This window comes from Ostrinia nubilalis, chromosome 3 (genome assembly GCF_963855985.1).
Source record: "Ostrinia nubilalis chromosome 3, ilOstNubi1.1, whole genome shotgun sequence".
NCBI lineage: Eukaryota > Metazoa > Arthropoda > Insecta > Lepidoptera > Crambidae > Ostrinia > Ostrinia nubilalis.
Window position 1 is genome coordinate 3,608,737 of NC_087090.1, and position 20,954 is coordinate 3,629,690.

General features: G+C 36.9%; 1 protein-coding gene across 2 annotated transcripts in view; it reads left to right on the forward strand.

Annotated features, from left to right (window-relative positions):
- LOC135087598 (dual specificity calcium/calmodulin-dependent 3',5'-cyclic nucleotide phosphodiesterase 1) overlaps positions 1-20,954 on the forward strand; it is a 276,250-nt gene that overhangs the window by 42,016 nt on the left and 213,280 nt on the right. For both annotated transcript variants that reach the window (XM_063982325.1, XM_063982326.1), the window contains exon 2: positions 12,013-12,346. In XM_063982325.1, coding sequence (XP_063838395.1) covers positions 12,088-12,346 — 259 coding nt within the window. In that variant the 5' untranslated portion in view covers positions 12,013-12,087. The remainder of the gene's footprint in view (positions 1-12,012; positions 12,347-20,954) is intronic.

Below are 20,954 nucleotides of genomic sequence, written 5' to 3' on the forward strand. Positions count from 1 at the left end.
TAGAGGCCTAAGACCATAATATGTATTTAAAGAAATAAGTTGTTGATCTTATTTTAATAAGGATAAATAACAAAACATAGACTGAATAACTTTTGGCTCAGAAAAATTTATGAATTGTACGTTCAGAAATCCAGAAAGTTAAAATGTATTTATACTCGTGTCTTTTAAAAGGCACTTTTTCACGTTCCAACTTTTCAAACGGTAGCTATTTACATGTATCAACATGTTTTTCTTTAATAAACTCGAGAAAAGTTTATGAAAAATACGTTTCTAAATACATTTCTTAACTTTCAGATAAACATGTGAACGCTTAGCCATCGCAAACAGCTCGGCCTTTGATATCTTGTTTATATAGATTTATTTCCACGGCAGTTTGTTTATTTTCACGGCTCATCCGTTTGACCAGTTACAACGTTTTACTTTGGCTGAAGTGAACACTATGAAATGAGATCAGAATAGTTACTGACTCGCATATTCTTTTACCATACATTATTGGGACATTTTATAAGTGCATTATTACTTCGTTCGTTCGTTTCAGCCAAATGACGTCCACTGCTGGACAAAGACCTCCTCCAAGGTTTTCCACAATGCACGATCCTGCGCTGCCCGCATCCAGGCTCTTCCCGCGACCTTTACCAGATCGTCGGTCCACCTAGTAGGAGGCCTGCCCACGCTACGTCTTCCAGCCCGTGGTCGCCACTCGAGAACTTATCTGCCAACAATTATTACTTCAAGCAGTGTATTTATCCCTGCATTAATTTCAACATGCTCTCTACTATTTTTGTGCCACCTGAACAGATAGATTCGTGATTCCTTAGTTGTTTTAACTTTCTAAACTTAGGTATCATCAATCAAGTCATTTAATCTTCTGCACAGAATGATAACCCTCTTTAAACCAAAGGTAAATAAAGATTTTTTGTTCCCCTAACAGTGAGCTTACTGGCTGCATATTTATTGTAGTATCTGTTAAAAATAGCCAACACACGTCATGTCAATATCTCTCAGTTCCTCGTATCAGATGTAAAGGTTTCCGCTCAATATGCCATGGGATTCAGTCAATATGACATATAGTCCAGTCAATAAAGCATTATAGATGGAAATCCGTGGAACACAAATTCTGACTTCGGGACTTTATTTAGACTAGTTAGGAGGTGAACATAGTAAAAGTCCCCGCCCTTAGCCCTTGAGCCGGCGGGGTGAGGGGGGTTTAAAGGTACCACTTTTCGGTTTTTCGCTTAATCCTCGGAAACTATGCGTCCTAGTGACATGACTACTATGAACCAAAAAAAGCTTATTCAATTTGCTACAGGTGAGACGGTCAAGTTTTTCTATATCTTTTATAGTTTTCACGGCATCTGCTCTAGAAGGTCTGTAATTTTGGAAATTTTATTTTTGTCTTACATGTTCCCATCAGGAGAAAATTGACTAAACTAACATTAAGCAAACATTTTAGACATGCGGGAGCATGTTAAACCTAGTTCCAGGGAAGGGACTGCACCGTGCGTATATTTAGACGACCCAATTGGAGCCACTTTTGACTCCTCATCACTCAAAAACTACTGTGCATTAACACTTCAAATTTGGCTAATGTGTTGAGACTTGCAAGATAAATAATTGCTTTAAATTTCATAAATATACCTTAAACGGTTATTTAGGTATTGACGTCTAAAAATCTACATATCTGACCTATAGACCAAATTCTAACAACTTCCAGATGACCTTGAAGGTTCAAATTTGGCATCCAGATAGGTAGATGTCTAAATACAAAGGAACAAATAAAAAACCAGTAAATTTTAACATTTCACAGGTGATAGATAGATTTTAGTGTTCTAAATGTCGATTTTTGAACGTCAATACCTAAATAACCATTTGAGGTATATTTATGAAATTTGAAGCTGATGTTTACATTGCAAGTCTCAACACATGAGCCAAATTTGAAGTGTTAATGCACAGTAGTTTTTGAGTGATGAGGAGTCAAAAGTGGCTCCAATTGGGTCGTCTAAATATACGCACGGTGCAGTCCCCTCCCTGGAACTAGGCTTAACATGCTCCCGCATGTCTAAAATGTTGGCTTAATGTTGATTTAGTCAATTTTCTCCTGATGGAAACATGTAAGACAAAAATAAAATTTCCAATATTACAGACCTTCTAGAGCAGATGCCATGAAAACTATAAAAGACATAGAAAAACTTGACCGTCTCACCTGTAGCAAATTGAATAAGCTTTTTTTGGTTCATAGTAGTCATGTCACTAGAACGCATAGTTTCCGAGGATTAAGCGAAAAACCGAAAAGTAGTACCTTTAAACACCCCTCTCCCCGCCGGCTCAAGGGCTAAGGGCGGGGACTTTTGCTATGTTCACCTCCTAACTAGTCTAAATAAAGTCCCGAGGTCAGAAATTGTGTTCCATGGATTTCTCTCTACACCGTCGTTAAGGCATTCATTGACTGGACTAATAGTTATTTTTTGTGAATAGACGTTACAGAAAAAAAATTGTACTTCTGGAAGTATGTTTTACGAGTAGAAACTGTATTAGAATTTTTGCATGTCCTAGCGAAATCAAAGAGACTCCAAATTCTTTGATCCTAGGAAATTCCTAGGACATTCCTAGTAAGAATGTACAAATAATCATTACTCCCTCACTGTCTGTCACATACAAGTAGTAATAATGTAAAGCAGATTATTATCATAGTTTCTCAAAAAAAAGAATAAAAAAAATCTGGGACATTTTAACTTTTACACTTAAACTTTACTGTTCCCAGTGCTCAAAATATGGAATTCACCAAACTACCCCCGATACTTCACTCAAACAATACAGATTTGCATTTAAAAGGGTTCAGTCTAAAGTTCAACAATACAACTGCGCTTTATTGTTTTCTATGTCATTTAACTAGAACTTTGAACTAACGTAGTTAAAGCTTCAGTAGAAGTCGTCTTGACTAGATAATGTTCAACTGTGTGAAACGACTGGAGATTAAACGTAGCAGAAGTCTTTTTATTTTTTATCTTTGCCAATTAGTCAAATGAGACTTGGGGCGATACGGGATTATTTCTAGCTTTCGTTCCCACTTCTGTAACTTCAGGATCTATAGCTTGAGTGTGAAACTGTTGTTACTTCTTGTTTTCACTAGTGCAACCCCTGACAGAATCTACAGCTTGACCGTCAATAGAAGCCCAAACTCCGTACCAGGTCCAGGTCTTTGAACCCTTTTAAATTAATCAAAAGGAATTTGGGAGGTTTTAACTGAGGATCGACTTCCTTCCAATGTTGTTGATTTGAGTTGTCGCCTTTTGAGATGCTGTCAAAAGTCATAGTCAAAAGTAAAGTCCACAAGGTAATTAAAATTTTATACCATGTGTAAAGAAAGCATTCGTCAGCAGAAATGAGGAGACCCGTGAACAAACTAAAGTCGCTGCCATAGCCCGACGGATTAGCATTTAGCACGCTAAAGTGGCAATGAGCAGGGCACATAGTGCGCAGAACTGACGGCCGATGGTGCAGCAATGTTCTGGAGTGGAAGCCACGTACTGGAAAGTGCAGCGTAGGATGTCCACCCACAAGGTGGACTGACGATCTCGTAGCAGGAAGGCGTTGGATGCAGGCCGCTACCAATCGGCCTTTGTGGAAATCATTGGGGGATGCTTATGTACAGCAGTGGACGTCCTGTGGCTGAAATGATGATGAAAGAAAGCATTTACTATAGGGATTCATAGTATTAAGTTAGTAAAATGTCTTTTTAGCTAGAGATAGCAACAGAAGATGACTATGTTTGATATGGATATGTACTATATTACGAAACACAATTGCTTTTGGAATGTAGAAACGTTGTGGTATGATTTGCATAATATCACGCGTCCGCGCACCGCACCTTTGCTTACTCTGGGTCCCTATGAGCAATATAGTTTCTCTTACAGTATAATAACACTGGTGCTTAGAGCACGTGTGGCTTTTATTAGTTAGGTTAGTGAGCAAAGGTCTATGTTCCATAATTTTTTAAAGGTTAAGCCTTTTAGACAGGATCATTCCGTTTTCGGTGTATTTCAAAATTGGCACGGACGATTTGCAGTTATCACATTTGTCTTCTAGAGCTAGACCATCGATATTAACCTAAGTAAATAATGTATAATATTGTTATTAGTTCTTTTTTCTGTTATTGTAAAGATACCTACTTAATACAACTATGGCTAAGTGCAAAAGATGCCATATTTATTTCATGTTTTGTCGTCAGTACCTTAGATTAATAAAACCTAGATGGATAGTCTTCATGCAAACGCTTCGTCAAGAGTGAGGCAAAAATTTTGTTGGGGAGTGTAGACAGTGAAGGCGATTTTCCCGAAAGTAGGGAAATTTTTAATACGTTTTTAGTTATTTTATAATTAACAAAAACAAAACGCATCATGTACTTACTTATTTATTGAATTCAAAGTACCTACCTAATTACAATAAGATAAATCGACTTAAAAGTCTCGATTTCATAAAAAAGGAAGAGTATTTGTACGGCGAACAATGAGGATCAGTACTGTTGTAGAAAATTCAATATAACTAGTATCTACGTTAATCTTTAAGACATAAGAAAGATATATCTTTTTGAATTATCCAAATCGGACCATTACTTACGAAGATATTAAGTAATAAACATAGGCCGTTTTTGCCGCTAAAAGTCAAAGTACGCAGGGCCGCGTGACGTCACTATATCCGAATCGAGCGCAGCCGGCATACTATTGGGATGGAAAATATTTTTTTCCAGCTAAACTATCAGTTTTAGAAAAAAACTTTTAATAACATTTATTCATCAAAATAAAGTAACCTATCGACCAGTAATTTTTAAAAATAAAAATTGTGAAAAATAAGTATCGTTATGTCCAAAAACCACATTTTCATAGGATTCGATGCAATGCGGAGACGCGGTTGGGGTGAGTGTAACTTAATGATTGTTTGTATTGAACATAATAATACATAATATGATGCTAATACCCAGTTTCTGGCCTGGGGGGGGGGGGGATAAGTCATACCCAGCTTATAACCTGGGGGGAGGGGCAAGCCTTACCCAGCTTCTGGCCTTGGTGGGAAAGGGGGAGTGGCAAGTCATAATACCCAGTTTCTGGCCTGGGGAGGGGGGGGGGGGTTAAGTCATACCCAGCTTCTGGCCGAGGGGGAGTCATACCTAGCTTATGCTTATGGACTGGGGGAAGGGGCTAGCCTTACCCAGCTTCTGGCCTGGGGGGGGGGGGTCAAGTCATAACCAGTTTCTATGGGCTGGGAGGAGGGGCTAGCCTTACCCAGCTTCAGGCCTGGGGGGAGGGGGGGTCAAGTCATACCCTGTTTCTGGTCAGGGGGGGGGGGGGGTATGTAATACCCAGCTTCTGGCCGAGGGGGAGTCATACCCAGCTTATGCTTATGGGCTGGGGGGAGGGGCTAGCCTTACCCAGCTTATGGCCCGGGGGGGGGGGGGGTCAAGTCATACCCAGTTTCTGGCATTTCTGGCATGGGGGGGGTGTCATAACAGGTAGTGAGGTAGGTATTGCGTGTACATCGAAATGATCTTCATAGCAATGTCTTGTAGCCTAGGCAGAGTGTATATGCCTCAGCTATACCTTATTGTTAGAAGTAAATAAATTAATACTTATACATTTTTATATTTTACTTGGAAGAAGATATGACTCTAACAACACTTATGAACACTTTATTTGAATAAATCGCCAAATATACCACCGCGGAGACCCCAATCGCGTCTCTGCGTTCCATTGAATCGTATGAGCGTATGGATGTTTTGCGTTATTTTTCACAATTTCAATTTTTTAAAATTACCTATTGATAGCTTACTTTATTCTGATGAATAAATGTCATTACAAGTTTTTCTCTAAAACTGATAGTTTGGCTAGAAAAAAATATTTTCTATCCACGCAGTACGCCGGCAGCGTTCGGATCGGATATAGTGACGTCATCGTCCCCGCGCCGGGCGGTCAGTGAACTTTTTTAGTAATTTGGCCATAACTTCGTCAATTTTTGTCGTAGAACAAAAATTTTTGGACTGTGTATTAAGGATTTCTTAGCCCTATAAATCTGCATTCACAGCTAAAAATCGAAATGATCCTCATTGGGAAATAAATTTTCTTGTTACTGGTATCATTCCCGTATTAAATTTTTGAAAGCCAAATTCAAGCAAAATACGCGTCGAATCGTAGTACTTACTTATGAAATGTAACACTGGTCACTTTCTTTCGTTTTTCTGATGTATTTAGACACCCTTTCACAGCACAAACCGTCTTAATTAATTAAAAGTCGTCGGACGTATTTACCAATTTTTCACTTTGACAGTTCATGTGACGTTTACGAGTGAGCCATTCAGGCTCACTAAAATCTGCCTCACCTTTCGTGCACTGACTATCTATCTAGGTTTTATTAATCTAAGGTCAGTACATAAACATTCAACTTGTAAGAATTATTACCTATTATTCAGTGATAAACGTACTTGAAACAAAAGACTGTTGCAAAAGAATAAAGTACTCGGAAAAAAGTTTGAGATGGAAAACATAAAAATGTTTGACAAACTCAAGCGTACAAATAATGACTTTTACACATGGAAGCAGAAGCAAAACGCGACATAAAAGTGACCACAGGCAAATTGATCAACAAAACTCCTGTCAAACAGCAAGTTCCAACAAATTGTCCAATTTACAGCCTCAAATCTCATTAACTGCCCGAATGCTAATTAAGGCTTCAAAGTAAAGTTGCAGAGTTATTCGTCAAAGGGAGAGTCTGAAACAGCAATTATTTAAATTCCCGAATAAGATGTCGCGGGCAAATTGAGGAGTTAATACGTTTTGGGGAATGTCTGGATTTTACGTGCGGTGAAGTGACGTCACGACTGAAATGGTGTTTACTAATTTCTGGACTTAAATTAACATGAGTTAAGTTTATGATCAAAAGGTGTTAGGTATTTTAGAATAGAATAGAATAGAAAGTATTAATTTGTCTCAAAAGTATTTATTTTAGTGGTTAGTTTGATTCCCCGAGGGGCAGGAAAGAAATGTCATATCCCGTTGAGTTTTCAATATCATGTACCTACCGATTGGCTTATCTGAACCATACAATTGTTAAGTTTAAGAATGTTAATAACGTTTATTTAGGTGAACCGTATCTATCGGTATAGTTGGCTATAACAAAATCTCTTCCTACTTTTCTTAAGTCTTTTCTTGTGGAATATTCAATTGTTTTTATCCATCAATTAATTAAATGACACACCAAGCAAGTATCTCCAAAAGACAGTTTTCAATATCTACTTAGCTGCAACAAAGTCAATGTTTCTTGATAAACAGAATTCTCTAGAATAAACACTAGACTCAAGTTAAATAAATGAAGAACTGGAATGGCAGATACGAAACGATTTAAATCTGAAGCAATTGAGAAGTGCTTGGGGGAAAAGAGTGATACTGCCGTTTAAGTTGAAAAATGTTTTGATTAAGGTCTTTGCCTTCCTTTTATTTAAAAGGGCATTTAACCCTTTGAGCTCTAACTCAATAAGTAGACGAGTTAAATGATAGAATGAATAATTTGACTATTGGTAGTTAATTAAAAAAATGCAGGAAGGATTTGTCAGTTGTGCGCATCATAAATGATGAAGTAAATCACTCCATTTTCTTCATCAGTCATCGGTGCGTCTATTTTTCTATATTTTTCAATAAAATACTTGTTTTGAGAAAACACTTTAGTTACTTAACTTACTAGACACTTTAATCTAAATTTAATCTGAATATTTGGATTTGTGATTTTTCACTGTGTTTGTTCTAAGTGAGTTAAATATAAATTCCTATTCAAATTCCAGTAACAACCTTATGAAAAATATCGGCACACTTTACAAACTCCAGCGAGCCTTAGTACTCGTATGTGCTTGATATAAATCAATTTCACAAAGTATTGCCGAAGTTATTTCTCATGTACGCTTGAGATATCCATGTAAATAGAAAGCCTACTACAAAAAACTGCGAAAAGTTATCCGCCCGTCGAACATTATTAAAATTGTTCATAACTTAGTTGCGAAGGTTCTTGAAAACGTTTGAAAGTTGAAAAGTAATAAAACAAGCACCACCGGGAGATTTTGCTTGGCTTTTTTGTAGTTGGGTAACACACGTTGGTGGCAGATGCGTGATCATATCGATAGTTCCTTATACCACTTGTATCTCAACATCATCATTTCAGCCGTAGGGTGTCCAATGCTGAACATAGGCCTCCCCCAATGACTTCCAGCGGTCTACATCCAACGTCTTCTTACTACTTTTATGGGGTTGTCGGTCCACCATGTGGTTGGACATCTCACGCGTTTTTCAAACGTGGTGTCCACCTTAGAACCTTGCTGCCCCACCGGCCGTCAGTTCTGCGTATTAAGTATGTGCTAAGTACTTCAGCGTGCTAATCCGTCGGGCTTTGTCAGCGGCTTTAGTTCGTTTACGGATCACCGCATTTTTTTCTTTGCTCATATTACAAGAAAGATAAAAAAAAAATTCCTTCTTAAATAAAAAATAAAAATTTGCTTAGGAATAAACAAAATTAATATCTCCATTCCCGAAAAAATCCCTTAACTCGGTCTTATGTCTGTCGTAAACCCTTTACAAACTAAATGTAAGCCACAAAGACAAGTAGCTGTACAAAAGTCGAGTAAACGTCCCTAATGAAATAATAAATGGCTTTGTAGAAAGAAATTTGAAGAAAAACCTCTAGGAAATTGAGGCCTCAAGATCTGGGGACGCAATGAAAAAGAAATTACTTGCGGCATCTCGGTCGTATTAAGTACTTTTTGGATCTTTCTTAAGTACCTAACACTTAGTCGAGTGATGTTGGCTAAGAAGAATAGACGGTAATATCTCTTGGCTTTTGCACGTCTTTTGTCTATTGCCTAATGTCCTGTGAAGAGTCTGGATATTAAAGTGTTAGTTACTCACTTTCTCGAACTAGAGAAGACTTTTAAAACTCTAATAAATATCAGACTTTCACTGGTTGGGTTTTTATTGGCGATCAAGCTGTAGATCCTGGCTACACAGGAGTTGCAGCGGTGGGAACGAGAGGTGGGAATAATCCCGTTAATAATATTATATCAGATTCACAAGGAACAAATTTTGAACTTTGACTTTCACTCAACAATAAAGCAACCAAACAAATTATTCTTCAAATGTGCGACTGACACAATGAAACCGTTCGTCTGATGCACAGCTCTAGCATGACTTTAAGAGTAAATAAAGTTTAAAGTATAAGTAAGATAAGGAAAACACAAACTGAAATTAATATGAACAATGCATGCAAGGGTATGTTATTGATACTCACCGAAGTGAGTATCTGTGTATCTTGCTTTATGTCAACTTCTACTGTCCTTGATGACGTGACGTAAAATTTTCATGGAGCTCTTGGCTTTGCCGGCGTGTATTTTAGTCTACCACATAGTTATGTTATAGAATTTCAACTCCTTCGAGTTGTTTTTTCGCTAAAAGGTAACCTAACCTTCTCCCGTCCAATCCAAATAGTCTATGTCTCATTTGAATTGGTTCATTTTGTCATCATCATCATTTTATATAGGATGTCGACGGCTGAATTATAAGTCTCCTACAATGACTTCCAGATTGGCCGGTTGGTAGCTGCCTGCATCTAGTGTTTTCCTGGTCAGCTTTATGAGTGAGGCAATTACTTCGACATTTCCAATATTAGTATGGATTAATTTACAAGTAATCCAGATAAAGTAAACAAAAACAAAAAGACTCAAGCCCTTTAAGGTATTTCTAAATGAGACCCGTAAAGGAGTGTGAGACACACAGCGGGGGCTTGTTTGAGGCGAAAAACGTAAAGCGCCATTTTAAAGTCGGTTAGCGGTGTATTTGCGGTACCTATAAATGTAAACATCATAGGAAAACGTACTACTTTGAGCTCCGCACTAAGCGAAATTTTAAACATGCTGTGCACTAAGTAGCGATTTAGTCATCTTACTTTAACAAACGTCAAAAATCTGTCAAACTCCATACAAAACGCACCGACGTGTCGTTTAGACCGGTTCGTGAACCACTAAACCGAGCCACAAAATAACTGAAATTAATTTAACTTATAATAGCTACGAAGTAAATTGCTCTTATATACATTTAAACTAAATTGTGACTTGCGTACCTATTAATAACTTTTAACTGTCAAAACTCTAATAGCTTTATTGACGTGCTATAGAAGTTTAAGGCTGTATATAGGTTTATACGAACATTAATCAACTATGATGTAGGTAAACCGAAACGATTATCAGGTTAATAGAGTTCTGCCTCGCCCAAATTTAGTGGACCAAAGTGTACAGTCCGCTACGAAAACTAGTGATGGCTAATTTTAACTACGTGTAAGTACCTACTCGTACTTACAGTGTATTAACACAAGTACATTTTGTTTTCCTTTGACATTTTACACTGCGCTTCTAGTCCCAAACTAAGCAAAGCTTGTACTATGGGTACTAGTCAACGGATATAAACATACTTAAATACTTTTTTTGTAAATACATACATATTATACATAGAAAACACCCAGTCCAATACAAACAAATAGGTATGTTCATGCATACAAATGTTTGTACTGTGCGGGAATCGAACCCGCAACCTCCGGAATAGTAGCCTGTTTCGAACCACTACACCAAACGGCCGACTAAATTCCACAAAATACATATTCCCCTTTAAAAGTTCTGTTGAAAAATTCAGTGAACAATAATTTTACAACCTCATTTATAATGTTTATGGAGTCTCCTTTATCATATTAATTTGATCTGATAAATTTCTCAACCACCACACAATGGCCGTGATAGATAGGCCTTTATTTCCTCTCTTTGGGTTGATTGAAAGAGATCGCATCCTTACGACCCCTAAAGTTTTGCTGTCCATTTGATATTTCTTTTATATTATGTTTGTTTTGTGTCGTGCACAATAAAGCATTGTATTCATTCTATTTTAAAGGCATTGTCTGGTTAGTTCAGGACTAGATGGTGTAGTCTAAGGACATGAATATGTATAAAAAATATGAGCTAGAAGTATACAAAATCAGATATTTTTTTCAGAATTCTAAAATTCTGATGTTACAAGCCATCAGATTAGCTCACCACTTATTTTATTTTAGCTTGGACACTGGCCATAGAGAGCTATTCTCAATAAAATTTATTCCTCAAATATCTACAACAATATTGCGTATTTCGCCACTTCATTTAGCTAGAGGGCGCCTATTTTGTCGCTACACCTAGCCAGAGGACACGCTTACAAAACGCGGTCGGCACAATAACCGACCCTAATTATACGGCCGACTGTACTCAATCTCACTAATGGCCACTAGACCAGTTTACACGGCCAAGCAACGTCAACAAACTACTCCAAGATTAGAAGTTAAGGGTGCAGGCCAATTAAAAAATTAAGGGACTACTTACTAAGTAAACAACGAAATGCGTGGGGTGTTTACGAGCAAATCGTCAATGACCTTATTTCTTTCAGTAGAGCATGGTAGTAATGGCAGAAATCATGTTATGCCTACATTTAAAAAATACTCAATGGGTACATAATTTATGTTATTTCTAAATTAAATAAACATTAACTTAAAAGTTTTCAAGTCCGTAATATTACAGATATATCCGTAATCATTACAAAATAATTATTAACAATTTTCTGGCGTCTCGATCTAAATATGTTTAAAGATATGAAATAAATCGAAACACAAAATTACTTTCAAGAGCTTTACTAAAATTAAGCCTCAATACTCATTTATGACGTACCTACTCGTATTATCTACCAAATACAATAGTTAATAGATATTAATACATGCATCATTTTGGTGTAGAACGTGCCAATAAAGAAAACCACGGGAAATGCAGTTATAAAAGCCAAATAAGGTAATTAAGTCTGATATGTACGTTTACTTTTTACCAAAATTATCATTTTTATTTGTTTTTCAAAAATAATTAACTAATAGTTTTATTGAAAAAAACGCGGAATAATTAATCTATGTGTTTTATTTCAGTGACAGTGTCTCTGACTGATCAGTGAAAAATGTGTTGTGTGAAACTGTGAGCAGTGTTAGTGCAGTGAACTAAAAATGGAGAGGAAACCGGCCAAATCGCCGACTGACGGGCAGGAGGGGCAAGTGCGACCTATGACTGACCAGTCACCGGACCTATCGCCCGATCCGTCCCTCGACGGGTTAAGAATCCGGTGCGATAGTGCCGCCACCATGCGGGAGATCGCGTCAAACCCAGCGACGCACGGCAGCGCCACTCGACAAGTGGTTAGCGGGAAGGTTTTCAAGAAGTGCAAAAGCGCTACGTTTCAGATAGATGGCGCCACTTACACCATTGGTAAGTGAAAGTTTTGCGATCAGTTTTCAGATGCGTTGTCGTTTTCTAAACTTATGGAGATTCTACAAGACCAGAAGCTCTTTTCAATTTGTTAATTTGGAAAATATGTTTTCAGGTTTCGATATTGGCCTGCAATGATCAGTATAGGTAATCCTGAAATGTGCGTTCATTCTGTTCATTACATCCTGTGTAGAGCGACTGCTGCCTGTACTGTATAAACTAATAATGTAAGTAGGTACTTATATAAAATACTTAGTAACATCCAACTATCATTAATTTCTGAAGTCGCTAGAGTAAACACTATCAGGGAAAACCAGTAAAGTTGTCAATAATAAAAGATATTGAAGTTTCCATGTCATGTATAATCGTAACTTTAAATAAATTGAGCATTGTTTCATTATTAGTTTTCTCTTACGTTATGTAATAAATAACAATGAAAGAAATTGCTTTTACTGAATTATGAGGTAAGCATGGAAATAATAATTGAAAATTGTTACGTGTTTAGGACATATTTTTGTTTTACCAGACACTCTGCGACTTTGTACGCGTCGAAGTTTTAACATTTTTTCCCGTTTTCGCAACATTTTTCATTGATGTTCTGCTTCTTGCAGCGTGATGGTACATAGCCTATAGCCTCCCTCGATAACTATCCCATTTATTTACAACCAATACAAAAATAACTTTTCAAATCGGACCAGTAGTTCCTGAGATTAGCGCGTTCAACCAAATAAACAAACTACATCTTTATAATATTAGTCGAGTTTCATGTGCAGTGATGATATTATATGAGGTGTTATTTTGGATTTCATACCATTAAAGGGAACCAGGAAACTCCTAAAAGAAAATCCCAAGTCGTAAACGGGTTCTCACATATTTTATTCAAATCCCTGTGCGATTTATGCAAATTGAAATTCGACTGCTTCAAAATTGTTTACTGGTGAAAAATTTAGGTAGATTGAAAAAACCTTTTGAATAGTGACCAACCACAAGATTATTATGGGCCCTTTCCCACGACCGTATCCTGTTTTTTGCAGGTACGGTTTTCTGACGTATGCAGGAAGCGAAACACTTCTAGTAAACAATACTTGTATTACACTGGAGCCTAATTTATACTGGTCCAGTTTAATAACAAAATAAAATTCCTCAGTTGTTTGTAGAACACTGCACTGCATACGGGATGTTCGTGTGGATATTGAAGCTGAGTTGCACCACCTAACTTTAACGATTACTTACCTGCGTTTTTTGTATGGAGTTTGACAGATTTTTGACGATTGTCAATGTTAAAGTAAGATGGTGAAACCCAGCCTTAGTATTAGCCTTAAAATACGTATTACTATTAAACGAGATCCTGCAAAAAACAACTTCTAACCAACACTATAATTTTGCCGTCTAACGTACAACGCAATTTGGATGGTAAAAAGCCTAAAAATAAAAACAAAACACAACTGTTGGGAAATTCCACAGCGAGTTTATCTAGTAGAACGATAAAACAAATTGTTCGGCCGAACTGAATGGCTAGCCGCACGCGAACATTGGCTTACCGTTGGGGTAGTCTAAATAGAACAGCCAACCGCTTGCCTAGGTATTGTGCGCAAAAACTAGAAAGAACAAAGCCTCGAACAAAATATTAATGTACTAAATCTTGTATCTGAGAATTAATGTTTGTTTGTTACACCATAACAGGTATTGTCATTTAAACTTTACTAAGGCTGGGTTGCACCATCTTATTTTAACTTTGACAAACGTCGAAAATCTGTCAAACTCCATACAAAAAGCACCGGTTATTGTAAGTCTTACTCTTCTCATAAATAAGTGTAAACAAACTTACAAAACGTGTTTTTTTCTCTAATATTTACTTAGTGACCTACATGTATACTTTTCTTCTACCTCTACTGTGTACCTTTGTTCTAAAGGAGAATATTAGAGGTAGCCAAGGAAAATAAAAAGATACAGGCCAAGAGCTTCCCCGTTGTGGATAAAAAAAAATCTCAATTTTCCGACTCCGTACTTTGCAATTTTGTTGATTAGATTAAACCACATCAAATAAATTTAACTTTTCGTTTGGCTCATCTCTTTACTCTGTGGTGCTGACCAATTAAAAAGCCTGTGTGTAGTGTGCCTACATGAGTTTTTGTAATTCGTGTACTGTAACTAAGTCATTGTTTACGTGAAAAATACTGCCGATGTTTCACAAAAGCTTCCAATTACGTCTGACACTTTTACGGGAAATCCTCTGTAATTTATTTTAAGTGACTCATGATGAAACCTATAAAAAGGCTTGAATTGATCAATGAAATTTATTGAAATGTTTAAAGTAATTTATGTACTCCTAATTTAGATAGGAATGTCATTTTTAAACTCTAAATACACTTACAAACAAAAAAAATCTAAATATGTAAAACTCAAAGGAGACTGACTGACTGACATAGTGATCTATCAACGCACAGCCCAAACCACTGGACTGGTCGGGCTGAAATTTGGTATGCAGGTAGATGTTATGACGTAGGCAACCGCTAAGAAAGGATTTTACGAAACTCCACCCTTAAGGGGGTAAAACGGGATCCACGCGTACGAAGTCGCGGGCGGCCGCTAGTAAATGCATAAAAGAGACGGTACAGTTTAGGCGGTCTTATAACTTGAAGGAGATCTTTTCCAGACAGTCTAGTGAGAGGAGAGTTTATAGTTTTTAATTTTAACATGTTAATTGCCAGCATAAATAGAGAGTTCATTATCTACTTGGTATGTTAATTACCTATAAGTGCTAGGTAAGGATCTTACTCTTATAATTTATTTTATTCCAAGGGCTCTCCTAATTTATGTTTGAATCGGAGTGAAAAAGAAATGGAAATGTGAGGTAAAATGTAGAAGAAGCAAAAATTAAGGTCTTGAGGTACGCTTCGTCGGCTCTTCAGAAAAGTATCCAGATTTTACTAAAATGTTACCTTATAGCTTTTGACTAATGGAACTTGATAAGGTTTTTTTTTTTATTAAAGTGAAGATCTTAATAAATATTATTATTAATTGAGATGGTGAAGCTTTTTAGTTTTAAGGTAAGATCTTACTCGGCATTATGTCATTACATAATATTAAATAATGCGAACAATTTGATTAGAATTTTATTTATTAACTAGCGGCCGCCCGCGATTTCGTACGCGTGGATCCCGTTTCAGCTCCTCAGGGGTGGAGTTTCGTAAAATTCTTTTTTTAGCGGATGCCTACGTCATAACATCTACCTGCATTCCAAATTTCAAGCCGATTCGTCCAGTGGTTTGGGCTGTGCGTTGATAGATCACTATGTCAGTCAGTCAGTCAGTCACCTTTGAGTTCTATACATATATTTAGATAGTTACAAATAGGTTTATAGTTACAAATAGCACAAACCATAGCTAATAGCCATACCTAGTTTGTAACAAATATCTACGAGTAATCTAAATTTAAATCTATAATGCCCTAAATACTATTGTAGTAAAGTAGTGAATATCGTTACAGATGCGTAAGCGAATTTGAATTCTATTGTTTTGAGAAACAGAACATAACCATCCCATTAGCTATGTTTTACTAGAAAATCACTTTCAACAATGGAGTTAACCGATCAAACTGAAGGGTAACCTAATCCAGTTTTCTTAACCCATCAATCAAGTTGTTTACCTCACAATTTCCCTAGAAACCAATTTCATGTTATCTGTTGTAGCACAATGATAATAATTTTATTGTGGCAAGTGCGTCACTAAGTAATAAAGTCACTTTGATTCAAAATTAATCACTTTAGTGGGTGTTGTGACGTAATTACACTCGCCGGCTAACGAGGTTCCTGGCCATTTTACCTAATTGTTTTTTAAGAACTTTGTTGTTTTTCCCACCATTTTGTGGCGCTTACAATCCAGCTTGAATAATAAATAAGTGCCTAACAAAAGTAATCATAAAGATCTCAAATACACATCTACACTTTGAACTGGGCACAATTTGGATTTAACTAGGCTTTGGCCTCCCACTAGGTGGACCGACGATCTAACGAAGGTCGCGGAAAGTGCCTGGATGCGGGCAGCGCAGGACCGATCATTATGGAAATCTTTGGAGGAGGCCTTTGTCCAGCAGTGGACGTTATTTGGCTGAAACGAACTTTATTTCAGGAATATTTTTTATTCTGATTTGTTACCTTTTAAATGCTAATGTTGCTTGCCTATTAGACGATTAATTATTGACATCTCTCAAACTTGACAAGCTAAAATATTTGCAAACGGAGCCGCAAGCAAATGCTTGTATAATAAATCAAGTTATTTACATACCAAACATGACGTTAATTGGCTCTTATTGTTACCCCATTATACTGCATTCAGTCAACGATCTCACGAATACACGTGAAGTCTATACAAAGCATTAAATTAGACATAATTTATCCATGTGAAATATGTATGTATATATTGGTCAAGCGATATAATGGATTTTTAACAACATAAACTACAACATAACTACTTATAACAATAAATGCTTTGGAGGTTGATTGCAGGCGCTTTTTATTTGTACAAGGACGTACAAACATGACTATAATTTTTTAACCGACTTCAAAAAAGGAGGAGGTTATAATATGTTCGGCTGTATGTATGTTTTTTTTTATATTATTATTGTGTTATTGATTTTACTATCATATTTTTAAGGTGTTCTTTTGGATATACCTACCCTGGTGATGATGCCAGGCCATTTAGTCTCCGCTGCAGTAAGACATACTCGTACCTACTTACAGAAGTACTTTACTGGAGGCAAATGGAAGCAAATGGCTTACATTGTTTGGGGAGCCCTGATATTCGCATATTTGTCCTATAATCGCTTTTTACGACATCCACGGGAAGAGTGGGGTTTTGTTATAGGTACTCTGCTAGAACGACACAGGTTAAATATATTAGGGCTGGGTTATGACATCATTTTACTTTAACTTTAACAAACGTCAGAAATCTGCCAAACTCCATACAAAAAACCGGCCAAGTGCGAGTCGGACTCGCACACCGAGGGTTCCGCCGTACAAACGTAGCGGTTTACAATTTATGACGTATTAAATCAAATTACTTACTAGATATCGTAGTAGTCTTGAAGTTTTGATTCCGTTGCGAGTAGTGGCGAATTTCAAAATATGCGGTACGATTATAGGTAGGTACCTACCTCAGCGTTTTGAATTTTTGCGTTGATTTACAATTTTTCACAGTTTAGAGGCAATTAGATTTAAGAAGTGTTTGATATGAATTTCAACTTTAATATCTCTACGCGTTCATGTGAAAAAGGGTAGGTAGTAAGTTTATAATTATTAAAATAATATTTTATGTCATGTAAGCAAAAATAATATTTAAATATTTTATGTAACTTCAAATTTATCATTTTCGCAATTTTTCCTTTATCTGTACTATATAACGTTGCTTCGTGCCGAATTTCAAGATTCTGAGTTCACGGGAAGTACCTTGTAGGTTTTGATTCCCTAGCGTGTGACGGAAATTCGTCTAAGGTGTCGGTATAAACTGCTGTATCTTTTGATCGCGTTAACTTAGAAGTTTGATTTTTTCATTGCTTAAAGGGACAATAGACTTAGGTATTTGGTATAAATTTCAATTTGATACCTTTATTCGTTCGTGAGAAATAAGGTAGTAAGTTTCATTTTATTAAAATATTTTTATTATATTATATGACTAAAAAAATGTGATTTTCGCAATTTTTCCTATATTTGCATTATATGACAATACTTCATGCCAAATTTCAAGATTCTGAGTTTACGGGAAGTATCCTGTAGGTTTTGATTCTTTTGCGAGTGTCGAAAATTTGTTCAAAATATCGACATAATCGGCTGTATCTTTTGATTGGCTTGGCTTAGAAGTTTGATATTTTGACAGCTTAAAGGGACAATAGACCTGAGTATTTCATGTGAATTTCAGCTTGATACGTTCACGCGTTCTTGAGATAAAGGGTCTTGACAGACAGACAGACGGACAAAAAAGTGATCCTATAAGGGTTCCGTTTTTTCCTTTTGAGGTACGGAACCCTAAAAACACCGGTTATCGTTATAGTTACTGTTAAAGTTAGGTAGTGCAACTCAGCTGACGTTACAGGGCGTAATGTAACCTGTTATAAAGCGAGCATACGCAGTCAGTAAGGGGAAACTGCGAGCAACAAGCAGGTTACACAGTTTTTTAGCACAGCGTAACGTATCATGCTTGCTTCTAAAGTTTTATTAACTTTGTGGATAAAAAAAAAACGCCGGTCAGTTCCTACCCTATAGGTCTAGCACCAGGCCTGTTCATCTCCGCGAGTTTACATCGAAAACAAAACACGCACGATGGCCCACCTACAGGATACTATTCGACAAAGCCTCACATACGAGAGAACATTGACTCACGCACGCGTATTCTTGTGTATAATAAAAAAAATAATAATAATAAAAATGCTTTATTTCCTCACCACAACAATCATTACAATATTTTTAATACAGTTTAGACTTATAGTAGAATTCGATTATTGTGGGAGACTGATGCCTAAACTAAGCTAAAAGAAGCTTGTATTTCAGGTCATCAGGCCCCCTCCACAAACCAACTTCCCAAAAAAAATACATCTATACTAATATTATAAAGAGGAAAGATTTGTAACTATTTTTGTATGTTTGTAATGAATAGGCTCAAAAACCACTGAGTGGATTTTGATGAAACTTTACAGTATTATTGTTCATAATCCAGAATAACACATAGGCTATAATTTATGACGATCTGTGACAAACGAAATTTCACCCGTGCGAAATCGCGGGCGGAAAGCTAGTATTATAATATAGAAAAAAGAAAACAAAGTATAAAGATAGATACAGGTTATTGCAACAATCAGTTTTACAGTGTCAAAAGCAGAAACAGTTACACTCAACTCGCTTGTTTAAATACGTCTAAAGTGGTACATTTAATAGCATTTCTGTTTCATTATAATTTAGAGTATTCAGCCATTCAGAAGTTAACACTTTACATTTTACTTTCGTTAGCGGGTATATTGTAAGAATTTTATTGATTTTATTATAAAGGAATCCGCCAAGATAGCAAAAGAACTTCTGCGAAAAAGATGTTGAGAACTTGTGAGTTCGTCGGTCCACTGGCAGTTGACGCCTACGTGGTGAACTTTTAGAGGGGTTTTTGTAAGGGACAAGGATGTGCTGCTTGAGCACTATATGCAATATAAGCAGTTGGCGCACTGTTAGGACCTTAGCTTGGGTATACAATTGGAACGTGGGATGTCTATATGTGTGAAAGTAGGAGACCTTGAGAATAGCTCGTTGCGTTCTCTCAAGATCAATGAGGTTTGTTTTGGGCGAGCCTCCCCAGGCAGTGATGCAGTAAGTAATCAGTGACTGCACTAGTGCAAAGTAGACCGATTTGCGCACGAACTCATCAGCAACGTGTCTCAGAGTTCTAAAAACATAAATCATTTTTCTGAGCCTACTGTTGAGAGAGTTGATGTGTTCCTGGAATCTGAGATGTTCGTCGATATAGACTCCCAAGTACTTGATACTCTCACAACGGTTTAGATAAGGACAGGAGCAGGTACCATGTCCTGGCATAAGACAGGAATGAGCAGTCAGAGCAAGATTAGGTGATGAGTCAACTTGTTTTTTTATAGTAAAAGAAATAAATTTGGTTTTGTCGGCATTTAGGGTCAGCACATTATTTTTTAGCCATTGCGTTACTAGATTCATTCCATGCTGAGCATTTCCGTATACCTCTTCCCATGTTTTGGCTTTGAATAATAGGACTGTATCATCTGCGAAAATTATGGATTTTCCGTTAGGTAGCTTAAGCCCTCCCAGTTCGTTAATGTAGATTAGAAAAAGTGTGGGCCCTAGCACACTGCCTTGGGGAACTCCATAATTGACAGTGCGCTCATCGCTGATGACATCATCTACTTTAACTCGCTGGGTTCTCTCACTTAGATAGCTCTCGAAGAGTCTCAACTGCACATCCCGTATTCCCATGCCTTCCAATTTACTTAGCAGAATCGGGACAGAGTATGATGGAAGAAAATAAAGAAAATGGTGTACTAAAATAGGTACTGTGTAGTATTTAACTGCCTAAATAATAATAAAAACACAGAATGTACTTTTTTAAGTTGCCTCAAGATACTGAGAGGTAAATAAGTAGTTAATATTATTCATGATAATTCATGCTAAATCATGTATTTCCTCCGCCATTTTCCGCAGTTTGGCACCTCACGTCACATCATTTTACCGAAGTCAGCCCTATAGCTTCGGCGCAGTGCCGATCACTGACGTTTGTCAACAAAATGGTGCTTGACTCTTGAGACAAGCTAAATTACACCATATTGTTAATGACATTGAGCATACATTTTTTTAAATACCTTCGCGAAGTAAAACTTCTGTACGTAGTACTTATTATTATTCTGTGCTAGCGCTTAAATCAGTCAGTGTCTGAGGTATAGGAACGGCACGCACGGGAGGGTGCTTTTGGAACGTCAAACGTCAACGAGACTTCAAATGCGCTTCAGATTTGTATGCTGTCACGTCATAATAAATTTTTCGACAATCAATAGAATCCAATCGCAGTTTAGCCGCCTGTCACGGTCATCTTCTGGGAGCATC